We start from the raw sequence: 24,525 nt of genomic DNA, 5'->3' as shown, positions 1-24,525 counted from the left end.
ATCTGGTGACACTGCAGCATGCAGCCCTCCCCCCATTGCATCAGCTGCAGCGCCGCCAGAACTCCATTGAATCACGCGCGAAGGAATTCGTCCGAGAGATATAGTACATACCTTCCAAACGCATCTATTCGCGTGTTGATGCGGTACGAAACGGCGGCACAACGTGACGAACTCCGTTCGCTGTAGTAGAACATCAGTAAGCCCCATAGCACAAGCAGAAATCAACCGATTTACGACGTAATGAGCGCGTTCTGTTCTCCCTAAGAATGCGCATATACTGCAAAAGAAACGAAGTCAATCGGACGAATATTGAGTGAGCTAGAGGAGCTGGGAGTACCCCTGCATGGTGGTCCACACCAGGATCAGGGCCACCTACCTGATTTGGGCGAGGTGTAATCGAAAAAAGCGCCCTGTGGATTAGATCAGTAAGTGCCTGCCTAATGTGGCCAAAGAGATAAGAAAGCGCCTGTTATCTATTGAGATAACAGGCCCTGCAGCCTCTCCCGGGGCCTCTTACCGCATTTGGAGGGCAAATACAATCTCCGACGCTTATGTCAGATTAGTCGCTAACGTACGGCCGTTGGTGCATAAGGGGTGCCTGGGCGCGTACGGCGTGTGGTGCATCAGAGTTACGACAGCGGCTGTTACTTGCACCGCTGTTCTCATTCCTGCACTTGTGCTTCACCCTTGCTCTCGCTCGCGCTCTCACTGCCCTCGCTCGCGCCCTCACCCCCCACCCTTGCCCTTGCCCTTGCCCTTGCCCTTGCCCTTGCCCTTGCCCTTGCCCTTGCCCTTGCCCTTGCCCTTGCCCTTGCCCTTGCCCTCAAGGCCCAATGGTTTGTGCTCGCTCTCGCTCTCGCCCTCGTTCTCAAGGCCCAACGGTCCGGCCTTGCCCTCACGACTCGTCATCAACACCGCGGCAGGCCTTCACTCCAATCATGGTTGCCTTTTTCTCAATTTCTTTGCATTGCTCTCCATTGTCCACGTTGTCGGGTCGCCTGCGCTGGTGCACAGCTGCGTGCATGGTGCACGTGCATTCTTTCATCTCTCCCATATTTGGTTCTTGTGCTCCCTATCAGACTGGGGACTCGCCCACTCACGCAGTCATAGATTCGTAGAATTAAGCATGGTTTCAGGCTGTACAATGCATTGTTGACCCCCGTACCATCCTGGTGTGCGCATATTCATGTGATTAGGTTATTCCAGCCCCGGGTGTGGCCGTGCAGGTGCCGCACCCACCTGCTTCTCTCCTGCACCTCTCACCTTGCATCCCTCGCATATTCGTGCATTTTGATGTATCCCCCCACATCGTGCTACCTGCATGGGCGGATACGATGGGTTACAATAGGCAAATACAGTCGCTATAGGCACTGACTAGTGCCTATATAAGTCCGCGACCTCACAATATAGACCAAGCTCACATGATGTAAGGTACATATAACTATGACAACTACACAGGTATGCATGGTACTGTACATTAGGTGCCTGGTTTGCTGATGTCCACACGTACGTGAGTACATAAAGGTGTGTGTAGGATAGGGTAGGTAGGATGGGACAACTGGACGTGGGATAGGAAAATGACGTATGGGACCTATAAACTGGCTTTTGTTAGTACTCTAATGTGCAGACTCACTCACCTTTGTGGTGCTAGTGATGTCACCTATTCTTCCATTGCTGCTGAAGGATAATTTTGATCCTTTATCTTCTTTAAACTGGTCCCTGGAGGACGTTTGTGATCTAAAAACTTGCTGATGTACAGCTTGCAGTTTTGAAGGACCTTTGTAATCCTACACTTAGCTTGATGGGAGGACCTTTGTGGTCCTATGACTGCTGATCTTCTGGGTACACCTATGTGTGAACTCTGTTAGTATTAGCTGGTTCAGTTGGGGACTCGTTGGATATTCTGCTATGGGAACTAGTCTGGACGTCTCCTGCAGTGGCTATGCAAAAATGGGTAGAGTTTCCCCTACTATGGTACACACAGTTGTGCTCTGGCCTATAGATCCAGGAACTAATCCTGCTAAATCTACTACTTCAGAGCTCCTTAAACTCTGGGAATGTGGATCACAGGACTTGGCCTATGGATCCTATACTATACCTGATGCTACTGCAATTGCCCTGCCCTGTGGCTTAGCGGTAGCACTATAGCTGTTCTGAGTCTTGATGGTGGTGGTTGATGGAAGAGATGTAAACTTGTTGTTATTTTATTGAAGGCTCCTCAGGTAGGCTTATATACCTTTCCTGAATGGATACCAACTAAGCTAAAAACATACTACCACAACTGTAACAGTTCTAAGGTGGCTGCTGTAGAGGTTATATTCTGGGGTTTTATGTGATTTTTGTTGTTTATGGGGTTTTCTGGGGTGTACAGGATCTTTGCCTTCAAATTCTGGGGTGCTACTGGCCTGGGGTGGTGCTCTGGGGTTTTGTTCATTTATTTGGGGGTTTCCCGGATTTTCTGGGTGCTTCTGGGGTCTTCTGTCTTCTTCTACCCTTTTTTATCTGATTAGAGAACATCTTTAAGTAAACCAAAAAATTCTAAACCATCCTGGGTACCTCCTGGACTTCTTAAATTCTAGGGGACTGGTGATGTCATAGGGGGCCTAGCCTGGGGTCTATTATGTCATGGGGTTGGACTTCTGGGGTAGTCTATGAATCTGGGGTGGTGGCTGGATTTTGAGGTCGTTTTTTCTGGGGTTTTGACAATGTAGAGGATACTTATGATGTAGAGGGCGCTAAAATGAGGGGAATGACTCAGGGATGACTCAGGAGCAATATAAGGGGTCCTGATGATGTAGGATGACTCAGATAATGATGCAGAGGGTACTGTTTTGAGGTATAGAGGCTTAGAATGGGGTAAAAATGATGCAATAAGCTAAGCCCTGGGCCTCCTGAGCCTTTCCTTGCTCTGGAAAATTGTAGAAAATTGTGTAAATATTCCTAGATGTTCCTCCCATGAGTAATGTGGTATAAGTCATCACTTAGCCCTTGTACTTTGTGGGTAATGAGCTTTTCTCAAGTCCTGGACCTAGGGGAAATCAGGGAAAATCAGAGAATAATCCCCTGAGTTTGGTCTTTGGTGGTGTGAGTTGTTGCTGGGTCCTAGCTTTTCAGTGGTCTCCTTGCCATGTTCAGGTACCAATCCATTTTGGTGCATGACAGCAACTGCAATGAAGCCTGAATTTTACATACAAACAATAAACTCCCAAGGCCCTAAGAAATCCAATATCTGTGTAGTCTCCTTTTTTCACATTAATGACTGAGTTCCTGAGTCTAGCAACTGACAGGGCTCATAACCTGTGGTGAAAGGTCTCAATCATTGTGGTAGAAGACCGTAAAGGGCTAAACTACCTGTGGTGAAAGGTCTAAAGGTACAAGGTGAGACTATGCTACAAAGGGGAAAGGTCACAGCAGACTTGTCAGGCTGCACATAGGTGCAGGTCACTGCATAGGTTGACCTGATCTGACCTAAAAATAACCTGTAGGTTTAGGTCATCTGGGTTCAGGTACCTAGTTTGTAGATCAACCCCAACTCTACATCAAAGCTAGCACAAATCATTGACCTAGAAGGCTGACCTATATGATCTGTATATTGAAGATATCAGCTAACTTTAGTGCAAATTAGTAGAGAAAATGTGTCAGTTGTAGTCTAATGCAGCAGAATCCACATATCCAGCTACAGCCCAAGCATCACCCAGGCATTGTGGCTTGAACAAGTGCAGAATTATGTACAATATACAGTATATAGAATATTACATTTTGTAAATGTTGGCACAACCATTTTGAAGACTTCAACGCATTGTATCAGGGCACAAGCCTTGTCCATCTCAGGGCCAGACATTTATATTTGGTTTGTGGTCTATGTTTCTTTATATCCTCTTTGCTCTTTGTCTCCTATTGTGTCTCCACTCTTTGTGCAAGTCCCATTTGTAAATGTTAAAGGTATATTGAAGTTTGGGAATGTATGGTAGTCTACGTTTAAAATGTAAGCTAGTTGTTGTGTTCATGCGTGTGTTTGATTATATCCTGTGATAGTATATCTCAAACATATTAAAGGACACATACAAACAGAGATCACATGTAGGTTGACCTGTAGGTACTACATAGAGCTCAAAATGGAGTGTTATAGGCACCCAAAAGTCAATCTCTGTCCACCAACATCAAAATTGCCATTTGTTCTTGCACCAGCACTGTGCACAGATCTAAACAAATCTGCTAGACAAGTGAGTAGCTTGAGCCTTGCTTGACCAACCATAATTCTGGGCTTATAGCAGCATGGGACAATTTAGATGCCCATTGACTACAAAATTTGATGGCTAGCCATGTCTACCACTGAGAGGAGCCTTTTCTATGTCTACTGAGGCCAATGGGATGTAAAAAATCATGCTCCCAAATCCCAGGCATCAAATTTTGGTCTCACCAAAAGGGGTCCACCTATCAACATAAGCCATCTGGGGACCCCCTCCCCTCCACTACCTGGGGTCTCAGTGTCTCCTGGTGAATGCCTCCTGGCTTATAGTGCTCTGCATCCTCTAATATGTTGGTCTGTTGATCACAGCATTGAATCTTTCATTTTGCTGATGCACCAATGGGTTGGGTGTGCTAAGATGTCCTCCTGCATGACACAAAAAATAATACAGGAATCATACAGCAGAAATCATAGTCTAGTATGTACTTTATGATATATTCATATCAGCTTTCCCTCCAAATCTCTTACACATACAAATCTATTGGTGACCAGACACAACCTATGCACAGAGATGAGGATCCAAGTGTGAGGGTTTAGCTCAGGTGATATTTATTGCCTACCTGTGTGAGGGTGGGGGCGAACCACAGGCAAACACCTCATGACTGAACTAGCATCAGGAAGAATGATATATGCAAAGTCCAAGAAGTGAATGTCTGCTAATCATTTCGAGGCCCAGTGATATCTTATGCAGTGCCTACATGTACAACATATCAGCATATGTTGCTCATCCCATCAGCTGTGTGACATCTTCAGGAGGATACTTTGTTTGAGCAAAGGTCAGGATCCTACACATCTGTTAGGACAAGCAAGAACATAGCATATGAACAACATCACCTCTTCAAGCTCTGAATGTACTTCCGGCTGACTTCGTCATTAAGCACATGCGCAACCTGATCTGCGGAAATCTTCTCTCGAGCGGACCGCTCGTGTATACTGGACGGTAGTCAGTGCTTTGTACTTTGACCTGTGCAAAAAATAAACTTACCCGACCATCGTAACGCCGATGGGCCACGGAGCATTGCCGATCGACAAACGAAGGTACGAGTCATTCGCCCTCTGGTACTGCCGTTTCTGCATATAGTGCACGATTTCGGCGATTCTAGCAAGCACGTCTGGGGGCAGATTCTGCATGCGAGGGATCAGTAGGCTGACAGGGCACCGCCGCAATTAGAACACGCACCCTTGCTCGTAACAGCTTGAAGAGTGGCTTTAGATACTCCGCAGATTGGCGTTGCGTAGCTGCCGCCAGCTTGCCCTGCGTCGTACGCTTGATATTTTCTGTGAATAGACGTTAGGTCCGTGAAGGTTTCACGACTACAGGAAGTATCTCACCAGGGCGCTCGTCCATCCATTGCTCCCATTCCTTCAACGCTCTCTTCATCGCGTAGTAGATGATGGGGTACAACTTGTCCGGGTCCGTCTTCACAAGTCCGAGGTCCAGAATCTCGCTGACCAATGATGCCTCGGAATCCTTCTTCTTGCCCTTGTCGCGCGTAGACTCGTCCTGGACTTGCCTGTCCTTCATCTGGCGCTCGACGTTCTCCACGTCCTCAAGCGCCTTCTTGAAGTCGTTCTGGCCACCGTGCCGCTCATGATCCTTCTCCTCGATGAGCTCCAACGCGCGTAGCCTCAGTCGGCGGTCCTTGTCGGACTCAGCAAAGAGTCGAATGGGCTGGCCCTTTGCACGGAGGCGCCGAACGGTCTCCTCGTTGGAGATGTTGAACGACAACGCGGAGTCAGGTGCGGGCGAGCCGGTCGAAGGGCCGCCCTCTGGGTGTGGGGAGTTCGAGGATCTGCGTGCACTACCAGCCTGTTCTCCACGGATATAAATGAGACGAACGGCAAGCAGGGTATGGGCGCAGGCCACACTCACCTTTGCTGCCGCCTTCTCTCGCCTGCGCTCTTCGCGTTCGCGTTCCTCGCGCTCGCGCTCTTCCCGGAGTCTCGCCTCCTTCTCCTCTCTCTCCTTCTTCTCCTGCTCCTCTTTGAGGCGTTCGAGGTCGCCTCTGCGCATGTACTTTGTGGGACGAGCGCCCTCCGATGCAGGGACGGCGAGCGCCTTGCGTTTGACTGCGATTTCAGCCTTGAGGGTGTCCATGATGGTGGTGGTGCGGATATACGACGAAACAAGCAATATAGACTAGAAATACAAGTGTGGATAGAGCAGAGAGCAGCAGCAGAAGGTGGTGGCTGAGGACAAGCGGGGGTGATGGACGGAGGCCGAGACACGCGCCTGCCGGGACTGGGTCGGGCGAGTCCGCGCGCGCCCGTTTCTCAACCCCCTCAACGCTCCGGCCACGCCCTCCTCCTTGCCTCCGCCCCTCTCTGCCCTACGCACGCTCGCCCCAGCACTCGCCATGTCTGAGTCTGACCTCTCCAGGTTTGTCCTGCTCGAGTCTAATCTTTGCTTTGAATTAAATTTTGACGCCCCGTCATCGTAGCAAATACGTCCTTCAGACCGCCGGGTTCGACGGTGAGCACGCTCGTCTCCGTTACAACCGCCCCCTGCTAAATTGTCCTGCAGCCCGTTTCCCCAACACCAACCAGACCCGTCACTGGTCTGTACCCTCTCCCATCCTATCCTCGCCCTTCAGTGCACGCTCTGACGTCGCGCCTCGCAACTACCCCTTCCTACCGCACCTCCACAGCTTCCAGAACTACACGGACTACTTCAAGTGCATCGCCGCCAAGGGCGAGGACTACGCGCCTTGCAAGCAGTTCAAGCGCGCCTACAACTCACTGTGCCCCAGTACGTACCCCTCCACCGCCTCTCCGCCTTACTCTGACCACGCCCTTCCCCTATCCGCTCAACCCTTCTCTCTGGTGTAGACGAATGGGTACGTGGCCGCCATCCACTCTCCAACCCTACTTCGCATTAACCTGTTCCGCTGCAGATCAACAAGTGGGATGAGCAGCGCGAGAACGGTACCTTCCCCGCTTCCCTCGAGCCCTGAGAGCTGGTCCGAAAGCTAGATCTACGGAACATCGTGTCTGCTACGAGGGACCAGAGAGCCCGTAATCGTAATCCTGTCCTCGTCATTCGCATGTATGCCAAGTCATGGTGTCCCGCACGCCTCGTCCAATGATGTGCACCGCATATCACCATATTATATGCATCAACGACGGTAGCATCCTGGGTATCTACAATGGAGGTACTGGAGCACGGTACGATGGCTACGCTACTCGACCAACAAGGTATAAAATTAATCAATACAAACGTCCGCGAACGTTACGGTAAGAGCTAGCGAAAGGAATGTGTGTGTGAGGTATATACTGCCAGAGGATCCTGTCCAGCTCGCATATACTAGCAAGCCGAGTAAAGTAGTCTATCTATATGTACAGCGCATAAGACCCTATGACCGGTCTATGGTCGCTGCGCCCTTCCAGCCTGCGCATCCCTCGGTCATCCAGCGTGTCGTACTTCAGACACACGACGTCTCCCCGTTTGGGGAGCGGCGGCGGTGGTCTCGGCGTCCCAGGCGACTCCACAGATGGCGTTGCGACAGCCTGCTGTCCGTCTCGATACAAGAACGGTAGGAGCCAACGGAAGACGGGCGGGCCTGACGACGGTGCGGAGTTCGGTGCTGGTACCAGTTCGGTCGGGCTCTCCTCGCCAGCGGCAGGGGATCCGGACGCAGTCCCGAGGATACCTCCAACGTTGAGTACCGGCGAGATGGTGTTCGCATGTCGCATAGGCACCCCGCTAGCCCCACTTCCGGAAACCGGCACTGCGTCGTGCGATAGCGCGCGAGCCAGGGAGTGTTCCCCGGAAGCTTTCGGGAAGGAGTCGACCGACCGAACTTGGGTTATCCTTCGTAACGGGTTGCCTTTCTGACGAGTGGGTGAGGGAACGGAGGTTGCGGAGGCTTGCCGGATGTCAAGGCTAGGACGGCTCGGAATCTGTTGTGGTTGAAGATGGTGGGAGACTTGGTCGCCCGCACTCGCAGGGTGCTGCCCTATCTCCGGATGGTGCATCGACCATGTCGAATCTCTGCGAGCTCGAACGGACGATGGTCGGAAAGCATGGAAGATCTGGCCCATCTTCGCACGGAATGGCATGAACCGCTGAGACTCGCCGTCCTCAGTGTCGGACTCGGGGTCGGGCCTGATTGTCGTCTTCCACAGTATTCGATCGCACCTATGTACATCGCGTCGTCAGCACCCTGCTTAGCCTGTACGAGCAACTGAACCTACCAGCTCGGCACCCTCTGCTTGTGCGAGGAATCGTACACCCCCTTCTCCTCTTCCTCCTCCAGGTCCACGTTGTTCTCGCTGAGCGCGAGATGCTTATGTGGTCGAGCATTCGCTGCATCAAGTAGCGCTGCCTGGAACTCCTTATTCCTGCCTGCCCTCGTCTGTCTCGGGTCCGCCGGGTCCACGGCCGTCGTAGGCGACGGTGTCGGCACCTCCTCCGTCGTGTTCTCGCTCTCCCGTCGCGACGGCGGCGGTGACTTAGCTGACGCCCAGCTCTGCCTCCACTTGCCGCGCTTCTTCTGCCTCTGCCCCTCTCCAGACTGCGCATGTCCATGCCTCTGAGATGTCGGACTGCCCGAAGCGGTCCAAAGAGCAACCCACTTCTGCTTTGCCTTGTGCGCAGCAGCTGCAGACCACATCTTGTGTACCAGCAAGTTTGACGTGCTCGCGCTGGCGGGTGGTGACTGCCCGAAGCCGCCAGCGGAAGGCGGAGAGCTGTCCAACTCGTCGTCCTGATCGAAGTCAGTATGGCGAGATCGAACGGATGTCCATGCCGAAGAGACCACAGAGGCAGCCTCGCCGTCATACTCCATCTCGTCGTCGACCTCGCCGTGCTGGGACGCGTGGTCTTCGGGCATAGTTGTGCCTTCATGCTCCTGCTCAGCGACTTCCGACAGCAACTTGTCGTGCCGCAGACCACTAGTAAGAGGTTTTGGGGACGGTCGTTTGAAGGACAGGTGTCGTGAGCGTTTGTAGACGTCGTACTTGAATGTGGGCGGGAACCGAATGGCCGCTTCGTTGAAGCCGGCAAACCAGTTGCTGTGTGCCATCACTTGACGTAGTTGGTCGAACTCGAGGGCTTGCTCGTAGTCTGCGGGCACGGTCATAAATTTAACGATGTTTAGGCAGCTCAGGCATAACAATACCTTTCCGGGAGATGAGCCAGTCAGCGTGTAAGCGAGTAATGTCGAGCCTAAAGTTAAGATCCCCGAAGACAAAACTGAAATCGAATCGGTCGGTGATATCTGCCACAATGTCAGGACGCATCCTATGAACCTGTCTACTTGAAATGTTGCACCTTCAGCCATAATGCGTGGATCGTCCGGGGGAAGAAAGTCGTCAACCGACAACTCAGCCTGAAGCGATAATGAGCGTGGGGTTACGTAGTTGCAAGGCAAGGCTGACCTTGATCTTAGCGAAGTCTGCGAGCCGGTGATGCACACGTCCCTCGTGCGCTACGAGCATATTCAGCTCAAGTCGAACGGCACATGAATAACAACCTTACCTGCAAGGTGAGCGTTGATGAAGAGCAAGGTTGTTCCGGCCAGTTTCACACTCACACCGACGCCGCCCTTGTTGCCTACACGGCCGCCGATGAGCCCTGTGGTCACTGCAGATCTGGAGGTACCTTCCGAGACGGTTAGAGGGCTTCAGCGGGTGAAGCCAAGGTTACCTACCTTGGACGAGCGGCTTCGCATCTCGGTGGATAAAGACTGCGAGGTAAAGACCCATCATACGCTCCTTGGTGAGAAGCTCGTAGGGTCCCATTCGCTGGACTTCGTGTGAAGTCTTCAGGTTCAGATCGGACGCGACAGCACCGTTAAGACTTGCAGCTGGCGAGTGGCTATACCAGTTCTCGAGAACGGAGGACCAGCTGGAAGGAGGGTGATGGTGCTCATACGACTTGTCGGTTGGAGACATGAGGTCTGCTTCCGCGCTCTTGCGATGCATAGATTCATCAGCATCGACAGGGAGGAGGGAGTGTCTTGAACGAGATATGTCTTTCTCCTTGTTGAGCTTGAATCCTGCGCCAAGGGCCATGGGGATGCCTGTCAAAGTGAGATGAGGATGGCGGTACATGGCCGAGCGGCAGGAGGAAATAGCAGACTAACCCGACGCGCTTGGACACTCCTGACCTGCACTTATGATGATGTCAAGTTAGAGGTAGGAGGGGATATTGGGCGAACTTACACAATCACAACATGGTATGGATGAGCTGCATCAAGAGGGAAGGCAGGCAAAGCGGACGCCTCCGAACACTCTGGAGAAGAAATGGCGGGATTGGATAGTGAAACAGAACCGAGGAGTTCCTCGACATCGCCCTGGGCTGAGTGAGCAAAGCAGCCCGCAATCAAAGTAGGATGAAGACGGACCTTGGGTAGGGAGTCGTGCATGTTCCATGTTAGCAGCCGTACCTTGATGAACTTGGGTGGTTCTGGAGGAGGGGGCGGGGGAGGCGCGGGGATATCGGGCGGAGGAACGGCAGTTGACGGATGGTGCTGGGATGGAAAGAGAGCTTGAAGACGAGCGAGGACGTTGGAGTGTGCTATACCATCCCATTGTTAGCCATGCCCAGTGAATCGGATGTACGGCGTACGTTGTCGTGGAGGGCGGGGTGTAGGTTCTCTAGAGATGTCAGGACTGTGCGCGGGGGCGCCAAGGTCGAGTGCGGGGATCTCAAGCGGAGGTGGGGATTGGATGGGTGGAAGAACCATCTGGGCGGCGGCCATCGCTAGAAACAGCGCCAAGCATGTACGCGACGGCGGCGACGGGCGTGCGCGGGCGGGAGAGCGAGCGGAGGATGAGAGGGAGGAAGAGCAGAGGGAAGGAGGGGACGAGCGCGAACGGACGCCACGCGCTCGCTCAGACGCGTCGCGCGCGGCCGCGAACCTCTCCTCTCCCTCTCATCCTCCTAGGACCCCCTCCCTCCACTGCCTCCTCCTCTCGCCGCGTCTTGGCTTTCTGCTCTGCTGTGCTACGACCTTCACGAATCCACCACATATGACCACCACCTCTAACACGACACGCGCACAATGAATGTCAACCAGTTGCACCCTCAGCCACCCCCGCAGCTTCAGCGAACATCTACGGAGGCCTCCGAGAAAGAGGCAGACGTTCGTATCTTTATTCGTATATTCCTTGTCGCGACTCACTTATACCCTTAAACAGTTCCTCGCGCTCAGGTTGTTGAACAAACGTTCACGCCTCCGCCTCTCTCCTCAACCTCTTGACCTTGATGTCCTCCCTGCCAAAGCTCGTCTTTTTGCTGTGGCAAACCGCGCAGGCTGGTGTGCTGCAGCTATTCGCAATTCGGACGGCTCCTATGGTATGTCGTTCTTTCTTTCATCCTCACACTCCGTCTGACATCATTCTAGCCCTTGTTCTCTCTCCCTTGAACGACCTTCACCCCGTGTTCTCATCCTCGACCTCTGATGGCCTACTTTCCTTGCAGTCACGCGTATCACTCCCTCTTCCTGCAATTCCTCATATCGTCGTCTTCACTCAGGATGATGCCCGGCTACTCGTCGCCTTCGCCAGTGGGCCACTGAGTGTGTATGACTCCCAGGCTATCTTCCAGTCTTCCGCTGCAGCGCCACCTCTGCATACGTTCCCCTTCTCGGGTCGCAAGCCGGTGCGGGACATCTTCCCTAGCCCGGGAGACATGCAAACCGTCGCTCTCGTTCGTGAAGCTGGAGATGGGCTCCCTGTCGAAATTATTGACGTTCAAAAGTTGGTATCCATCGGCGGATGGAATGCAGGAGGCTCGCCCGCCACAAACCCTACCTCAGGTACCTTGTGTTAGCATCTATTTATATTTATACCATAGACTCATCTTCACTCAGTGTCTTGGTCGCCCAAGGGGAAACAAATAGCGATAGGCCTCGAAAGTGGCGACATCGTCACCTTCAGCCCTACAGACACCTCAACGGTCAAAAGTGTCGTCCCCAAACCGCAGAGCTTGGACGGACAGAGCATCATTTCGACTACATGGCTCTCGAACACAGAGTTTCACGCGATATATGCCCCGGTAGGCCAGATGAGTCCGGACGTGGAGCAGAGCCATTACGTCCTATCGCTCGAGTCAAAGTCTAGCACGGCCGGGGACGTCAAGCTAGCATGTCCCTACTTGCCTTTCCCAGGAGTGAGACCTCCCGGCTCTTTCGTGACCACTCTACGTAACTGGGAGCCATCCAGGCTGCTCCTCTTTGTTGGCGACGGCACCTCTTCGGATATCGGTGTTCTGGGTAGTCTGACGGACTCGGGAGCATCAACGCTGGGCTCATGGTTCAACCTCACGCTCGAGGAGACCTCTACCCCTACGGTTCCCCTGGACTCGGACATGAACGAGACTGTTCTCCTGGGCCTTGAACTGGACTTGACCAACGATCAGCCTTACAAATATACCGGACCGTCAGGTGAAGACATGGATGTGCCACCCTCGCCCATCATGTATCTCTACGCCAGTGACGGTACTCTGACAGGTTGGCACATCATCCAGACGCAGGGGGTCGCATATCCAGGGATGATGGCCACGCGCTCTGCTTCTGCTCCCTCCATCTCCCCGGCTACTTCAACAGCTACCGGTTCTTCTGCTCACAGCGCTTTTGCCGCTCCAGCTCCTGCCTCCGCCCAACCGAGCGTGTTTGGTGGGGCAAACAATGCTGGTGGTGGTTTTGGCGCTTTCTCCGGTGCACCAGCGAAGTTCGGAGGTCCTCCAATCGGCTTCGGTGCCCAGACCTCCCCCACGCATACGCTACAGGCTCCCCCAATGTCTGCCCCTTCGGTGTCGGTTGAGATGGCATCAGCTACTGAAGACACCATGGTTTCAGAGGCGGATGGTGGTCTCGGAGGTATGTCACTAGGCGGCGGTGGCGAGAGCTCTCAGCCGAGACCAGGCGCGGGTACTTCATCCATGTTCGGCTCCTTCGGCGCCCCACAGCAGCAGAGCGCCCCCTCGAGCTCACCGTTCGGCGGCAGCGGCCCAACTTCAAACTCGACGTTTGCTACCTTCGGTGCAGGGCCCGTCAAGCCTCCTACAGGCTTTGGTGCCTTTGGCGGCGGCAGTGGTTCTTCCTCCGGATTTGGGTCCGGGAACTCGTTCGGCAGTGGAGGGAGCGGCGGATTTGGCAGTGGTAGCGGTAGCGCGTTCGGAGGAGGGGCGTCCGCCTTCTCCTCTAAGCCAGCGGGCGAAAACGGCGCATCGAACCCCGCACCTACCGATTCCAAGCCTACATCTGCGTTCGGCCAGACCAGCTTTGGCCAATCTGGATTCGGTCAATCCGGCCTTGGCTCCAACCCAAGCACCTCAGCGTTCGGGCAGTCTGCCTTCGGACAATCCGGCTTCGGCCAGCCCTCAGTTAGCAAACCTGCGTTTGGACAGTCTGCCTTCGGCAGCACATCTTTCGGTGCCACCACCACTCCGGCCAAGCCCCCGCCCTCCTCCGCCTTCGGCAGCGGTAGCAGTGGAGGCGGATTTGCAGCATTCGCGGCAGCGCCCGCATCCTTCGCCAGTGCAGCACAGCAAAAGACGCCCGACGCTAAGCCGGTGTGGGCTGCCAGCGGATCCCAAGCAGCGGAGCAAAAACCGCAAGAGGCTCCCAGTTCCGAAGCTACATTTGGCGATGGGAACGCGTTTGGTGCGAAGCCAGCAGAGTCAACCACCAGCCCGTTCGGTTCTGCAAAGCCGACGGACTCAGCAAGCAGCGCATTTGCCTCTACCCAGCCAGCTCAACCTACAAGCAGCGGCGCATTCGGTGGTCTTGGTCAGGGCAGCGCTTTCGGGAAGTCGTCTTTCGGGCAATCGTCGTTTGGCCAGAGCTCCTTCGGCCAGTCATCGTTCGGCCAGCCGTCCACGGGACAGTCTGCGTTCGGACAGTCTGCATTCGGACAATCGGCTACTCCAGCCACGACCCCTATAAAGCCAGCGACGACAACGCCATCTGGTGGAGGATTCGCCAGTTTCGCGACGGCGGGCCCGAGCGCGTTCAGCACTGCCGCCGCGCAGAAGTCGCCCTCCAACGAGGCAAAACCTGTATGGGCGACCGCCGCCAGTGAGGACAAGCCTAAGGAAGCGCAAGAACAGCCCAAGTCAGTGTTTGGCACCTCTCCGAGTGCTGCAAGTGCATTTGGAGGGTCGTCATCCGCTGCCTCATCCGCATCCACGACCTCTACGACCCCGGCGAGCACCCCTGAGAAGACCGCGACTCCTGTGACGCCCGCCGCGACGCCGCCAGCGACCCCCGCACCCAAGCCCCCCACTATCCCCACTACGAGCACCACCCCAGCTGCGCCCGCACCTGGTGGAGCATTCGGCGGGCTGACTACGTCCACGAACGCTTTTTCCAAGTTACAGTCTGGCTTCGGCGCGTTCAGCAACATTGCGTCAGGCTCGTCGGCGTTCTCGCAAAAGCCAGCGGCCACGCCTCAGCCAAGCGCGTTCTTCGGGCAGACCTCCTTCAGTGCTGCGAAACCGCCGGAGGACAAGGATAGCTCATCCACGCCAGCGTTCGGTGCGCCTTCGCCTCTCGGGTCATACTTCGGGAAGTCCAGCTTTGGCTCGAGCCCATCCCCTTTCGGAAAGCCTGCCGCTGTCCCGTCCACACCTACCCCGAGCACGAGCACGAAAACGAGTGCGTTCAGTGCGTTCAGCAACACCGCCAATCCGTTCGCTGCGGCTGCAAGCGGTCCCAAGAAGAGCTTCGGCGACATGCTACGAGAGAAAGAGGAGGGCGAGAAAGAGGAGCCTAGAGCCCAAGGCGTTAGCAAGACCGCAGAGGAGTGGAAGAAGCCTGTTTCCGTGTTTGCCTCTCTCAAACAGGCCGCCGCGGAGAAGAGTGCGTGACAGTGTCTGACTACTATCTTCATCTCATACTTAACACGTTTTTTCCACGACAGAGGGCGAAGAGGAAGACGAGGAGGAAGCGGCCAATGTCTCGTTCCGCTCCCAAGATGATGACGACGACGAGTATGCTGAGGATGGTAGTGATGGAGGCGACGATGGCATTGACGACTTCCTCAAATCCGACGAAGAAGAAGAGGACGGCAGCGAAGAGGAAGAGGAGGAAGAGGAATCAGCGGCAGACGGTGTGCAATCTCAGACGCCTCCCGACTCCCCAACTGCGAAGCAGCCGCTGTCCCAGCAAAGCCAATCCTCGTTCTTCGTTGGCGGGGTCTTCCTTTCTAAGGACGCTGCCAAGTCTAGGACATCAAGCTCTCCCCCTCCTGTGCCTATCGTGAAAGTCGAACCCGAAAGCCCGAAGGGAGTTCCGCCACGGCATGATGATACGCCTCCTCCAGATTCGCCCACGGATCGTTCATCCGCACTCACAGAAGGCAAGGGCAAGGGTGTTGTGCGAGAGACTAGTACTACACCTCCTGGCTCTCCTGCTCCCGCTCCTCCTGCGACGCGTGCTACGTCCGCACCTCCGCCATCCTCTCCCGCTCCCGGTCCAGGCCTGCTCGGCGTTGGTCGCCCCTCCACCCGGCCGACGCGTAGCTCGCCGCTTGCCAATCAACCAATCAGCGGGGATGACGCTTCAGATGAGGAAGAGGAGGTTAAGAGAGAGGAAGACGATGACGATGACGAGCGCGAGACGTCTCCAGCCAAGAAGGCTCGCTCGGCCTCTCCTGCGGTCTCCACTGTCTCTAGGAGTAGTCCAGCACAGCAGCCTACTACCAGGCCTAAAACTCCGCCGCTACTATTCGGTCTAGGTGGCCCAGTGAAGCCACCCACCCCATCACCTTTCTCGCTTACCCCTTCACTGTTTGGCGCAAAGCCGTCAACGCCTCCCGCCGAGACACCTGCGGAGCCCTCGAAGCCATCGCCTCCGGGACCCTCCCTCAAGGGTCCTGGCACTCCTGGAACGCCATCGATATTCAATGCCCCGCCAGTGTTCTCCCCGCCTGCCACTACACAGGGAGGCTTCTTCGGACAGAAATCGTTTGATCTGAAGCCTGCCGCCGGACCCCCTGGTGGCACGTTGTTTGGGTCGAAGCTCGCCCCTCCTACCGCTCCACAGTCCACGGCATCCCCGTTCAGCTCACCGGGTTTCTTCTCCACGCCGATCCTCCCGTCACCAATGCAGTCTCCATCTCCTGCCGCTACCTCAGCTGCCGCCCCGGCTGCCGTACCCCCATCTGCACCCCTTTTTGGAGGTAGTGCGTTCGGTGCCCCTACGCAGGCTGCGAAGCCGTCTCCATTTGGTGGATTTGCCAAACCTGCCACCCTTCCTGCTACAGCGACTGCTCCTGTACTTCCTGCTGTGCCCATTCAGCCTCCACCGCCATCCCAGGCGGCTGTCGCGCAAGGTATGCAGACGGAGTGTCTGTATCTGTTCTCCAGTTTGGCAAAAGAGCTCGAAGACGTACGTGTAGTGCACAATTTTGAGTCGCTATACTGACATGCATTTTCTCTAGCTCAAAGCGTTGGCCACCCGGGCGAGTGCACGCGCTACGCAATTGAACAAGCCCGGCAGCGGAAACAAGACGGCTCAGGATCTTTTGGACCCCACCAAGTGGATCCTGGGCGACCTCTCGCAGTTCAAGGAGATCATGAAGGAGGTCGAGCGGGAGGTGGCGAAGTGGGAGAAGGAAAAAGCCACGGTGATTTCCGCTATGCGCGAGCTCGAGAGCGACATGCTCAAAGGTACGTTCCTTTACCGGCGTTTGAAGCGTCGAAGACCTGACGGGGCCACCGCAGCGACCACACGTAAGGAAGAGATCGCGCGTTTCCACAGAGCGTCCCAGGACACGGAATTCGCGCGCATGCTGAAGGCGCGCACACTGAGTCCTGAGCACCTTGAGACGCAGGCCCAATTGCGAAGGGAAATCCGAGTCAGTACCGCCCGTTCTCATGCTCTACTACTTGCTGACCAAATGTATACAGACGATGCGCGGGAGGATACAACAGCTAGAGGACCATATCCAGGCCTCCAAGAAGAAGCTGAACAGCGTGAAGAATGGGAAGCCGACTCTCAAGTAAGCATCCTTCAACTTCGTCAGCGATAAGAGTGATCCTAACCCTCCCTTGTAGACCGCCGTCGCTGGACACGATCAACCGCACGTACCGCAACATCGACATCGCTATCGAACAGGAGGAAGAGGGTGTCTCGTCTCTCGCCGAACGCGTTGCCCAGCTCAACCTCTCCTCGCAAGCTCGCGGCAAGCTCTCTTTCGCCACCTCATCGCGCGACAAACGCCTGCCCGACCGCACGGACCGCATCGGACGCGAAGTGACACCCAATATCGCCGCCTCGACTGCCGCAGCACTCAATGCCGAGCGTAGTGCACAGAAGCTGAAGCGTGCGCTCCTCAAGGCTCGGAAGGAGCCGCTGCTCAACACCAAGGCCGTCGACGCTCTACCGCCTGCGCGCGAAATACGCTCCTCCCGCAAGCCTCTGCTCTCCCCGGAATCCGGGCTCGGCGTGGGCGCTGCGTTCGCAGCGGGGATGAACGGCTTCCTTCCTGGCACGCCCGGAACGCCTACTCCCGCCGCCCCGGCATGGACTGCTCCGCCTCCAGGCAGCTTCGGCATGTCGCCTGCGTGGTCTCCGTCGCCGCCGTTCGTCTCGGAGCAGAGCCCGCCCTCCTCTGGGCGGTCGGGCGCGATGCGTCCCCCGAAGGACCGGGGCCACGGGCGGTCTGCGCAGCCGTCACAACCCACAGGGTTCGTCAAGCCTCCGTCGCTGCCGCCTCCCGCGGGGTTCAGCTGGGGCCCGCTGCCGAAGTTCGAATCGGCCCAGCAGACGATCCCGGGGTTTAGCTCGTTCAGCAATATCAAGGCGGAAGCCACGCCAGCGGTGAAGGTGAAGGAGGAGGAAAAGGACTTGGGGTCATCTTGGATTGCGGATGGCTTCGGGGCGTTGAAGAAATGATGATGCACTTGGATGCTCGCGATGAACACACGATACGTCAGACCGCTGTAAACCGCCATGTATTACCATGTGTAGATCTAGCGTAGGCTACGGCTACAATCGACTACGATGGGACGCGCACGTCTAGCTTGACTCGCCGTTCGCTACTGGCTTTTCCTTCTGAATCTCTGCCGGTTCCGACTTCTGCTCTTCCGTTTCTGGTGCGTCCTCGAACTGTTCCGTGGGCGCGGGCTTGTCGAACGGGTTGTAGATGATGCTCTCGAGGTGGGAGAGCGCGGCCTGCGGGGGTACGGGGACAAAAAAAGCAGGTTGGCGCGCGGTGTCTAATACGGGGCGAAACGGCTATTATTGAGGAAATCGCTGCGCACCCTCCCGACCTCGCTGAGCTCCTCGTCGGCGGTCCCGTTGAAGGTCTCGAACTCGCCCGGATCGACGAACGCGTCGTCGTCGTCGTCCATCTCGTCGTCCGCCCCCGGGTCGGGATGGAGAGATGCGCAGAGGGAGAGCGCCTCGAATATAGGCTCGACTGTGAGGATATTGTCAGTACATGATCGGGGACTGAAAGTGGCGGACGCACGGGCAGAGGGGTCTTTTGGTAGGATGGTGAGCTCGCTCATGTCCGCGACGTCCTCCTCATCGTTCTGAGGCTTCGCGTTTTCGGCCGCGTTGACGGTGTCGTCGAGTTGGCAGTAGATGGAGGGACCCTGCTCGCCGCGGGAGATTGCGTGCAGAGTGATGGACGGGTACTCGAGTTGGAACCCGCGGCCAGCTGTGGACATAAACACGAGATGACTGAGGGCGCGTCAGCATCAATCAACGCGTTAAGCACGTATCGCACCTTTCAATCACGTAGAGCGAGCCGTTGGCTGCATCTGCAGCAGAGAACGCGTCGACTGGAGGGTCGAGGGTGATGGAGACATTATCTTCCTTGTGGCGGAGGACAGGAGGGATGTCGGAGAACGACGCGGGGGTCGACGCGACGAGGTTTCTGTGTTCCTCGGGGGAGATGAACTTGGGGAGCGCGTCGATGAGTACGATTGCCATGTTTTGTGTTTCTTGTCTATGTTCTATGGTGCAAGACAGTGGAGGGACAGATGAACTCATGAGCGCCCGGCAGATCTCAGGACGAGCGTGATCGAGATCTGATCTGGTCAAGCAGTGCGGGCGCCTCTGCGAGTGCTAAGTGCCTCGGCTTGCTCGACTGCCGATCTCGTCCTCTCTTTCGACGTCCACGACCTCCACAGCACCGACCATGCCAGTCTCAACGCCCAACGACCCGCAGGCAGCGGCCCTGCTTTCTCATGTTCTCTCACAGACGCATGCGAACGTCCTCTTCCTCGCCTCACAGAACTACATCTCCTCGTCCGAGGCTACCGAAATCATCACCCGCCTCTCCCAGGGACCCAGCTCCCCCTCCACCGACTCCGTCGCCGCAAGCATGCAGAACCTCGCCGTCGGACCCGCCCGCGTACCCTCACCCGCACGCCGCGGAGTCCCGCCCCCGCCTCCACGAAACAACACTAAGAGAGCGCGCGCCATCTGGCCCTACAACGAAGACGGCCGGGTCAGTCCGCTTACCTCCTCCCGCTTACACTCTCCGGCGACATTCCCGTGTTCTGCAGTACACTGACGCCAATTCCGACCTACAGGAAGTGAACGACATCTCCTTCTCCGCCGGAGAGACCATCGAGATCGTCGACGAGACGAACGCAGACTGGTGGACCGGCAAGTGCAGGGGCCGGCAAGGCCTCTTCCCCGCAAACTACGTCGAGCTCCTCGACGCCGGGCGCGGGCCCCCGCCGCCTCCGGCCGCCTCCAGCATGCCCGGGATGCCCATGGGGCCCATGCACATGTCCTCGTACCACCAGCCGCCGCCGGGCCCGCCCCAGCAGTACGGCATGCCGCCGCACGAGCCGGAGAAGGTTGCCATGTACCAGCAGCAGCCGTCGTACGCGCCCCAGCCGATCATGTCGCCCATGCAGGTCGCCCAGCCGCAGGAGCAGCAGCCGCCCCCGAAGAAGAACAAGTTTGGGAAGCTGGGAAGCACGATGGCGACCTCGGCCGCGGGTGGTGTCGGTTTCGGTGCTGGTGGGTGATTGGTCTCGTGTGTGGGTCGTGTACATCAGTGCTCACAAACCTGTTACAGGTGCCGCTATCGGTGGTGGCATCATCAACTCCATCTTCTGAGTGTGGAGTATCTTGGGCTATTAGGAAGGATTAGACATGCTATGACTTGTGCTGTGAATGGACTTGGGCTACATAGGATCTCGTCTGTACGTGTACCCGTCTAATTGGCAATCACGCGGATATCGTTCATGATCACATACGTCGAGTGATCAAGTCATATTACAGTTAGAGATACACTGGTATAGTCTGCTCCTCCGGTTCCTTTTCTATGTCTTCCATTGTGAGGCTGTCTACAGTACAACCTCGTCCTTGTCGGTGACCGGGATCCCGAAGATTGCCTTGACCTCGCGGACGGTTTCCGGCTCTCCCGTATTCTACACAGTCCCCGCACATTCAGCCCCGAGCGAGCGAGTTGTTATCGAAAGAATACCCACCTTGGTGATATCGTCGCTGATCTTCACCGTCGGCTTTCCGTCCACGGAGGAAAGCTTGATGACCATGTTCAGCGCACGGCTTTTCTCCGCCCCATTCGACGCCTTCTTGAAGTCGTTCGAGAGTGACGTGCCGATCCCAAACGAGCCTGTAAATACGCCCATCCATAAGCACTTCTCCCAAGTCCTTTCCCCGACAAATCACATACATTTGAGCTCGAGCTCGTCGCACTGCTTCTTCAGCGCGAGCGCCTTCTCGACGGTGAGCGCGTCCGAGAAGATGATCATCTTCGTGCGGTAGTCCACCCCGAGCCGTTCGTACACTTCCTTCGCGCGGGGGGCATACGCGAACGGGTCGCCCGAGTCCTGGCGCAGCCCGGTCCAGTGCTGCGCAAAGTGCGAGTCTTGGGCGAAATCCTGTCCGCCAATGTTAGTCTGCGTATGCGGAAAGAGAAGCGGGGGAGGGGTAGGGCAGACGTACTGCGTAGAAGGCTTCGGTGGAGAACGTGTCCGTGAGGGCGATGAGGAGCACGTTGTGGTAGACTTCTTCCCAGAGCTTGAGTGCGGTCGAGTTGGCGTGCTCGTAGCCCTTGAGCGCACCGACCTGTGAAGCAAGGTTAGTCTATAGATGCGACAACGTTGCGTGAGGCTTACACCCATGAACCATTCGCTTATAAGATTTTCAGTCAGCTTCTGAAAGTGCAATGTAACTCGGATACTCACTGAGCAATGGTTCCCATAGGTAGCACATTGTATTTCATCGCGAGGTGCACCTATCAGCGGCTTCAATAACAGCCCGCTTATTCCGCAGTGCTTTCAGCACTCACGTTGCTGGTCCCGGACACTCTGGCGGGGGCATCTGGACTGTCTTTCTGCGCACGCAGAATGGCCTCCATAATTATGTCCTGCGTGCGGTACGACCGTCGTCTGCGAGTACCAAACTCGCTGAAGGAGCAGCCGGCCGCAAGAAGTGTCTTCGCCTTCTCATACGCCTGCTCTGCCACAATTATTCGTGTTACACTCATTAAACTGTTGAACAGCGAGCAATACGCACCTTCTTGTCCGTCGTAGTTCCAGTCCTTATCGGCGGTCGTGAAGTATATCTCGCTCAAGCAGGCCATAAGAGGGACCTCCCAAAGGATGGTTTCCCGCCATGGTCCCACCGCGTGAATGTGAATGTCTCCTCTCGCTTTCACGTCCCCGCGCGCATCCCTGTCTATGTCCTCAGGGATCGGCTCAAAGCTCAAACGGAGCTGTGTGGGGTTAAAGCGGTACGCTGCAAGGAAGTCGAGGTAGGACGGCTTGAGGTACGGGCACGCTTTTGCTAGCCACTCGCGTTCATCCGGTGTGAGCTTGATTTTGTCGAATTCTGTTAAGTTACCGGAGCCCGATCAATATCACGTCAAGATGACCGTAATGAATGGGCACGAGGGAACTCACGCGAGGCAGAACGCTGGAAGCGGTGGAAACATTCGCGGGTGAAGAACACATCCTTGTCGCGGTGGGTGAAGCGGTATGTGCCCTCGACGTCTGGGAAGTGGTGGAGGACTGCTTGCTGCATAGAGAACTAGCCGGGGGATCTGGTTGAGGACATGTCTTTGCTGAGATCGGCTATTTAAAGCGCGTACCTTGTAAAGGTCCGTGTCGAGCAGCGACGCCGGCAGCACAACATCGCTGTAGTCTGTGCCGGCCATGCTGTGTCTATGGTGGTCTATGCGATAAGGTGCTGGCAGAGCTTAAGTAGCTCAAGCTCAAGTATGTTCCAACGGTGGCTGAACCTTGTATCTTGGAGTCATTGACCCTAACCCCGCTCCTCGATCGGAAGCGCACTCTAATTTCGCGCGTCCTGCACGCGTCCTCTCTCGGTGGCGGCCCTCATCCAACTCACTCTGTACCCACCATGGTACGTTCAGCGACGTGAAAACATGAATATATGCTCATAAACCCTCGCAGAGCTCAAGAATAGAGATTCTCAACGACGGCGGCTTCCGCTCAGACGGCCGCAAACAGTACGAGCTGCGCGACATCACCATCGACCTCTCTCAGCAGGGCACCGCAGACGGCTCTGCCATCATCACCCATGGCCTCACACAGGTCATGGTCTCCGTCTTCGGCCCTCGCGAGGCCAAGATGCGCTCACAAACACTCCACGACCGCGCCGTTCTAAACGTCGAGATCAATGTCGCGCCTTTCAGCACAGGAGACCGCCGAAAACGCTCGCGCGCAGACAGGTATGTCCCTTCACCTACCCCGCACTCCAGTATGCCGATGCGGACCAAGCACACAGACGAATACTTGAGCTCGCTGCATCGATCGAGTCCACCTTCGAGCCCGTCGTCCAAACCTCCCTCTACCCCCGCTCCCAGATCGACATCTACGTCCAGGTGCTTCAACAAGATGGCGGGCTCCTCCAGGCCTGCATCAACGCAACCACCCTCGCACTCGTCACCGCCGGGGTGCCTCTACTCGACTTTGTCTGTGCCGTCTCCGGGGGCGTACACTCCACCCAGCCGCTCCTCGACCTCACCACGCTCGAAGAGAACGACCTGCCGAACCTGACCGTCGCCGTCATGCCCCGCACGAAGAAGGTCACGCTGGTGACGATGGAGACCCGACTGCACGTCGACCGCTTCCGAGACATCTTTGAACTCGCGTGCCAGGCCGGGCAGACGATCCACAAGGAAATGAAACGGGCGGTGAAAGACCGAACCGTCGCCCTCGTCGGCGCGATGGACACCGGCGCAAAACATTCGTCCGTCGATCCCGACGTGATGATGGAAGACCGATGACCTCTCGCTGTTCCTCTGTACATCACGCACGCATACACACACTGCTTTCAGTCTCGTGTTACTTCGATTCGGCGGAAACACGCGAGCCACTTCTCGCCCTTGTTCCGCTCCACCTTCTTGCCCTCCTCTGTACTAGTATACACCGCGTCTACGATCGCGCCCTTGCCCTCGTCCCTGAGCTCCTGCTCGCTCACCGGCTCGAACAACGGGAACTGCTCCAGATGCGTGCGCATCCAGTCGTGCAGGTCGCGCACGTCCGTGATCGTGTACACGATCCCGCCCGGGCGCAGGATGTACGCGTACTCGGCGAGCAGCGTCGGCGAGATGATGCGCGCCTTGTGCTTGCGCGCCTTGAAGTGCGGGTCCGGGAAGAGGAAGAAGAGTGCGGAGAGCGAGTGCTTCGGGAAGTAGTTTGGCATGAACTTCATCGAGTTCGCGCGCACGATCGACACGTTTTGGTAGGGGCCGGGCGTGGTGGCCTCGGGCGGGGCAGGGTTCGTCGAGCGCAGGGCGACGATCCGGTCGTGCACGTACTGCGAGACTTGCACCCGGATCTCCATGCCTGCGGGAGACGATCAGATCGTGCTCACACACGGCAGCGTGAAACAGATCGCATTGGGGAGCGTAGTACATGGCACGACACGCAACACAGGCGATAGACAAAAGAAAGACTGACCGAGCATGAGGGTCTCCGGGAACAGCGGCGCGAGGGCAATGAGGAGACCGCCAAAGCCGCACCCGATGTCGGCAAACTCTGGAGTCTTGCCGGAGCCAGCAAAGGCAGGGTAGTGCGTGTCCCAGTCAAATTGAGCCGGCGCAGAGGGGTAGCTGAGGGCATGGTCCGAGAAGGGGTTTGCGTGCGCGCGCTGCCTGTAGTGTCGTTTCTGCACGAGCGGATGAGCGTCGCGCGGAGGGGCAGCGAAAAATGAGGCGACGCGCCTGGGGGAGGACGTCGTTCTGCAGCTGCTTGGGGCCATCCGGGGCGGCGGCCGGGGCAGGGTCTGCGCCGTTGCCCGTGCGTTTGCGCTTCGGCATGGTGTGGGGATGGGGAGAGAGTGGGGAGGGACAAGCCGGGCGGCGGG

General features: G+C 56.3%; 9 protein-coding genes across 9 annotated transcripts; 3 read left to right on the top strand and 6 right to left on the bottom strand.

Moving 5' to 3' along the window:
* Window positions 1-726: 726 nt before the first annotated feature.
* Window positions 727-1,024, bottom strand: TRAVEDRAFT_48834 (uncharacterized protein; the record flags this gene model as incomplete). Its single annotated transcript, XM_008041172.1, has 2 exons — window positions 727-894; window positions 932-1,024. The coding sequence occupies 2 exons, from the start codon at window positions 1,022-1,024 to the stop codon at window positions 727-729; spliced, it is 261 nt and encodes an 86-aa protein (XP_008039363.1).
* Window positions 1,025-4,973: 3,949 nt separating this feature from the next.
* TRAVEDRAFT_125248 (pre-mRNA splicing factor) lies at window positions 4,974-6,347 on the bottom strand (the record flags this gene model as incomplete). The annotated part of the gene is made up of 6 exons (XM_008041656.1): window positions 4,974-5,034; window positions 5,084-5,182; window positions 5,235-5,374; window positions 5,430-5,527; window positions 5,582-6,064; window positions 6,119-6,347. The coding sequence occupies 6 exons, from the start codon at window positions 6,345-6,347 to the stop codon at window positions 4,974-4,976; spliced, it is 1,110 nt and encodes a 369-aa protein (XP_008039847.1).
* A 234-nt stretch (window positions 6,348-6,581) lies between these two features.
* Window positions 6,582-7,369, top strand: TRAVEDRAFT_29759 (cytochrome c oxidase subunit VIb). The gene is made up of 6 exons (XM_008040978.1): window positions 6,582-6,629; window positions 6,691-6,722; window positions 6,774-6,807; window positions 6,898-6,998; window positions 7,079-7,086; window positions 7,144-7,369. The coding sequence occupies exons 1-6, from the start codon at window positions 6,607-6,609 to the stop codon at window positions 7,201-7,203; spliced, it is 258 nt and encodes an 85-aa protein (XP_008039169.1). The 5' UTR covers window positions 6,582-6,606; the 3' UTR covers window positions 7,204-7,369.
* A 17-nt stretch (window positions 7,370-7,386) lies between these two features.
* Window positions 7,387-10,953, bottom strand: TRAVEDRAFT_59355 (DNase I-like protein; the record flags this gene model as incomplete). Its single annotated transcript, XM_008041655.1, has 11 exons — window positions 7,387-8,387; window positions 8,444-9,314; window positions 9,370-9,468; window positions 9,522-9,579; window positions 9,629-9,678; window positions 9,729-9,851; window positions 9,901-10,272; window positions 10,336-10,364; window positions 10,415-10,545; window positions 10,597-10,658; window positions 10,821-10,953. 11 exons carry the CDS (start codon window positions 10,951-10,953, stop codon window positions 7,580-7,582), a joined length of 2,736 nt encoding a protein of 911 aa, XP_008039846.1. The 3' UTR covers window positions 7,387-7,579.
* A 303-nt stretch (window positions 10,954-11,256) lies between these two features.
* Window positions 11,257-18,096, top strand: TRAVEDRAFT_48830 (uncharacterized protein; the record flags this gene model as incomplete). Its single annotated transcript, XM_008041171.1, has 9 exons — window positions 11,257-11,337; window positions 11,393-11,549; window positions 11,599-12,012; window positions 12,067-15,057; window positions 15,119-16,587; window positions 16,640-16,868; window positions 16,923-17,056; window positions 17,109-17,200; window positions 17,256-18,096. 9 exons carry the CDS (start codon window positions 11,257-11,259, stop codon window positions 18,094-18,096), a joined length of 6,408 nt encoding a protein of 2,135 aa, XP_008039362.1.
* A 323-nt stretch (window positions 18,097-18,419) lies between these two features.
* On the bottom strand, window positions 18,420-19,140 carry TRAVEDRAFT_126817 (uncharacterized protein; the record flags this gene model as incomplete). Its single annotated transcript, XM_008041654.1, has 3 exons — window positions 18,420-18,622; window positions 18,674-18,888; window positions 18,935-19,140. The coding sequence occupies 3 exons, from the start codon at window positions 19,138-19,140 to the stop codon at window positions 18,420-18,422; spliced, it is 624 nt and encodes a 207-aa protein (XP_008039845.1).
* A 207-nt stretch (window positions 19,141-19,347) lies between these two features.
* On the top strand, window positions 19,348-20,398 carry TRAVEDRAFT_29757 (SH3-domain-containing protein; the record flags this gene model as incomplete). The annotated part of the gene is made up of 3 exons (XM_008040977.1): window positions 19,348-19,660; window positions 19,746-20,184; window positions 20,243-20,398. Coding segments are annotated over 3 exons (793 nt in total), but the record flags the coding sequence as incomplete, so codon positions are not given.
* A 1-nt stretch (window position 20,399) lies between these two features.
* Window positions 20,400-22,351, bottom strand: TRAVEDRAFT_65474 (nicotinate phosphoribosyltransferase; the record flags this gene model as incomplete). The annotated part of the gene is made up of 10 exons (XM_008041653.1): window positions 20,400-20,597; window positions 20,658-20,803; window positions 20,864-21,071; window positions 21,136-21,258; window positions 21,309-21,324; window positions 21,378-21,427; window positions 21,482-21,651; window positions 21,709-22,023; window positions 22,095-22,221; window positions 22,283-22,351. 10 exons carry the CDS (start codon window positions 22,346-22,348, stop codon window positions 20,514-20,516), a joined length of 1,305 nt encoding a protein of 434 aa, XP_008039844.1. The 3' UTR covers window positions 20,400-20,513.
* A 317-nt stretch (window positions 22,352-22,668) lies between these two features.
* Window positions 22,669-24,478, bottom strand: TRAVEDRAFT_72780 (tRNA (guanine46-N7)-methyltransferase; the record flags this gene model as incomplete). Its single annotated transcript, XM_008041652.1, has 4 exons — window positions 22,669-22,883; window positions 22,938-24,005; window positions 24,120-24,327; window positions 24,395-24,478. The coding sequence occupies 3 exons, from the start codon at window positions 24,476-24,478 to the stop codon at window positions 23,491-23,493; spliced, it is 807 nt and encodes a 268-aa protein (XP_008039843.1). The 3' UTR covers window positions 22,669-22,883; window positions 22,938-23,490.
* Window positions 24,479-24,525: the final 47 nt, after the last annotated feature.

The sequence above is a fragment of the Trametes versicolor genome (genome assembly GCF_000271585.1).
Source record: "Trametes versicolor FP-101664 SS1 unplaced genomic scaffold TRAVEscaffold_7, whole genome shotgun sequence".
Classification (NCBI taxonomy): Eukaryota; Fungi; Basidiomycota; class Agaricomycetes; order Polyporales; family Polyporaceae; genus Trametes; species Trametes versicolor.
This window is presented reverse-complemented; position numbering and strand designations above follow the sequence as displayed.

What these genes read in the sequence shown, in the direction of transcription:
- TRAVEDRAFT_29759 (XM_008040978.1), top strand. Translation starts at nt 6,607, where the DNA reads ATGTCTGAGTCTGACCTCTCCAG. An exon ending in TCAGACCGCCGGGTTCGACG is followed by an intron (nt 6,723 to 6,773) that starts GTGAGCACGCTC and finishes ATTGTCCTGCAG; the next exon opens with CCCGTTTCCCCAACACCAAC. An exon ending in ACCAACCAGACCCGTCACTG is followed by an intron (nt 6,808 to 6,897) that starts GTCTGTACCCTC and finishes GCACCTCCACAG; the next exon opens with CTTCCAGAACTACACGGACT.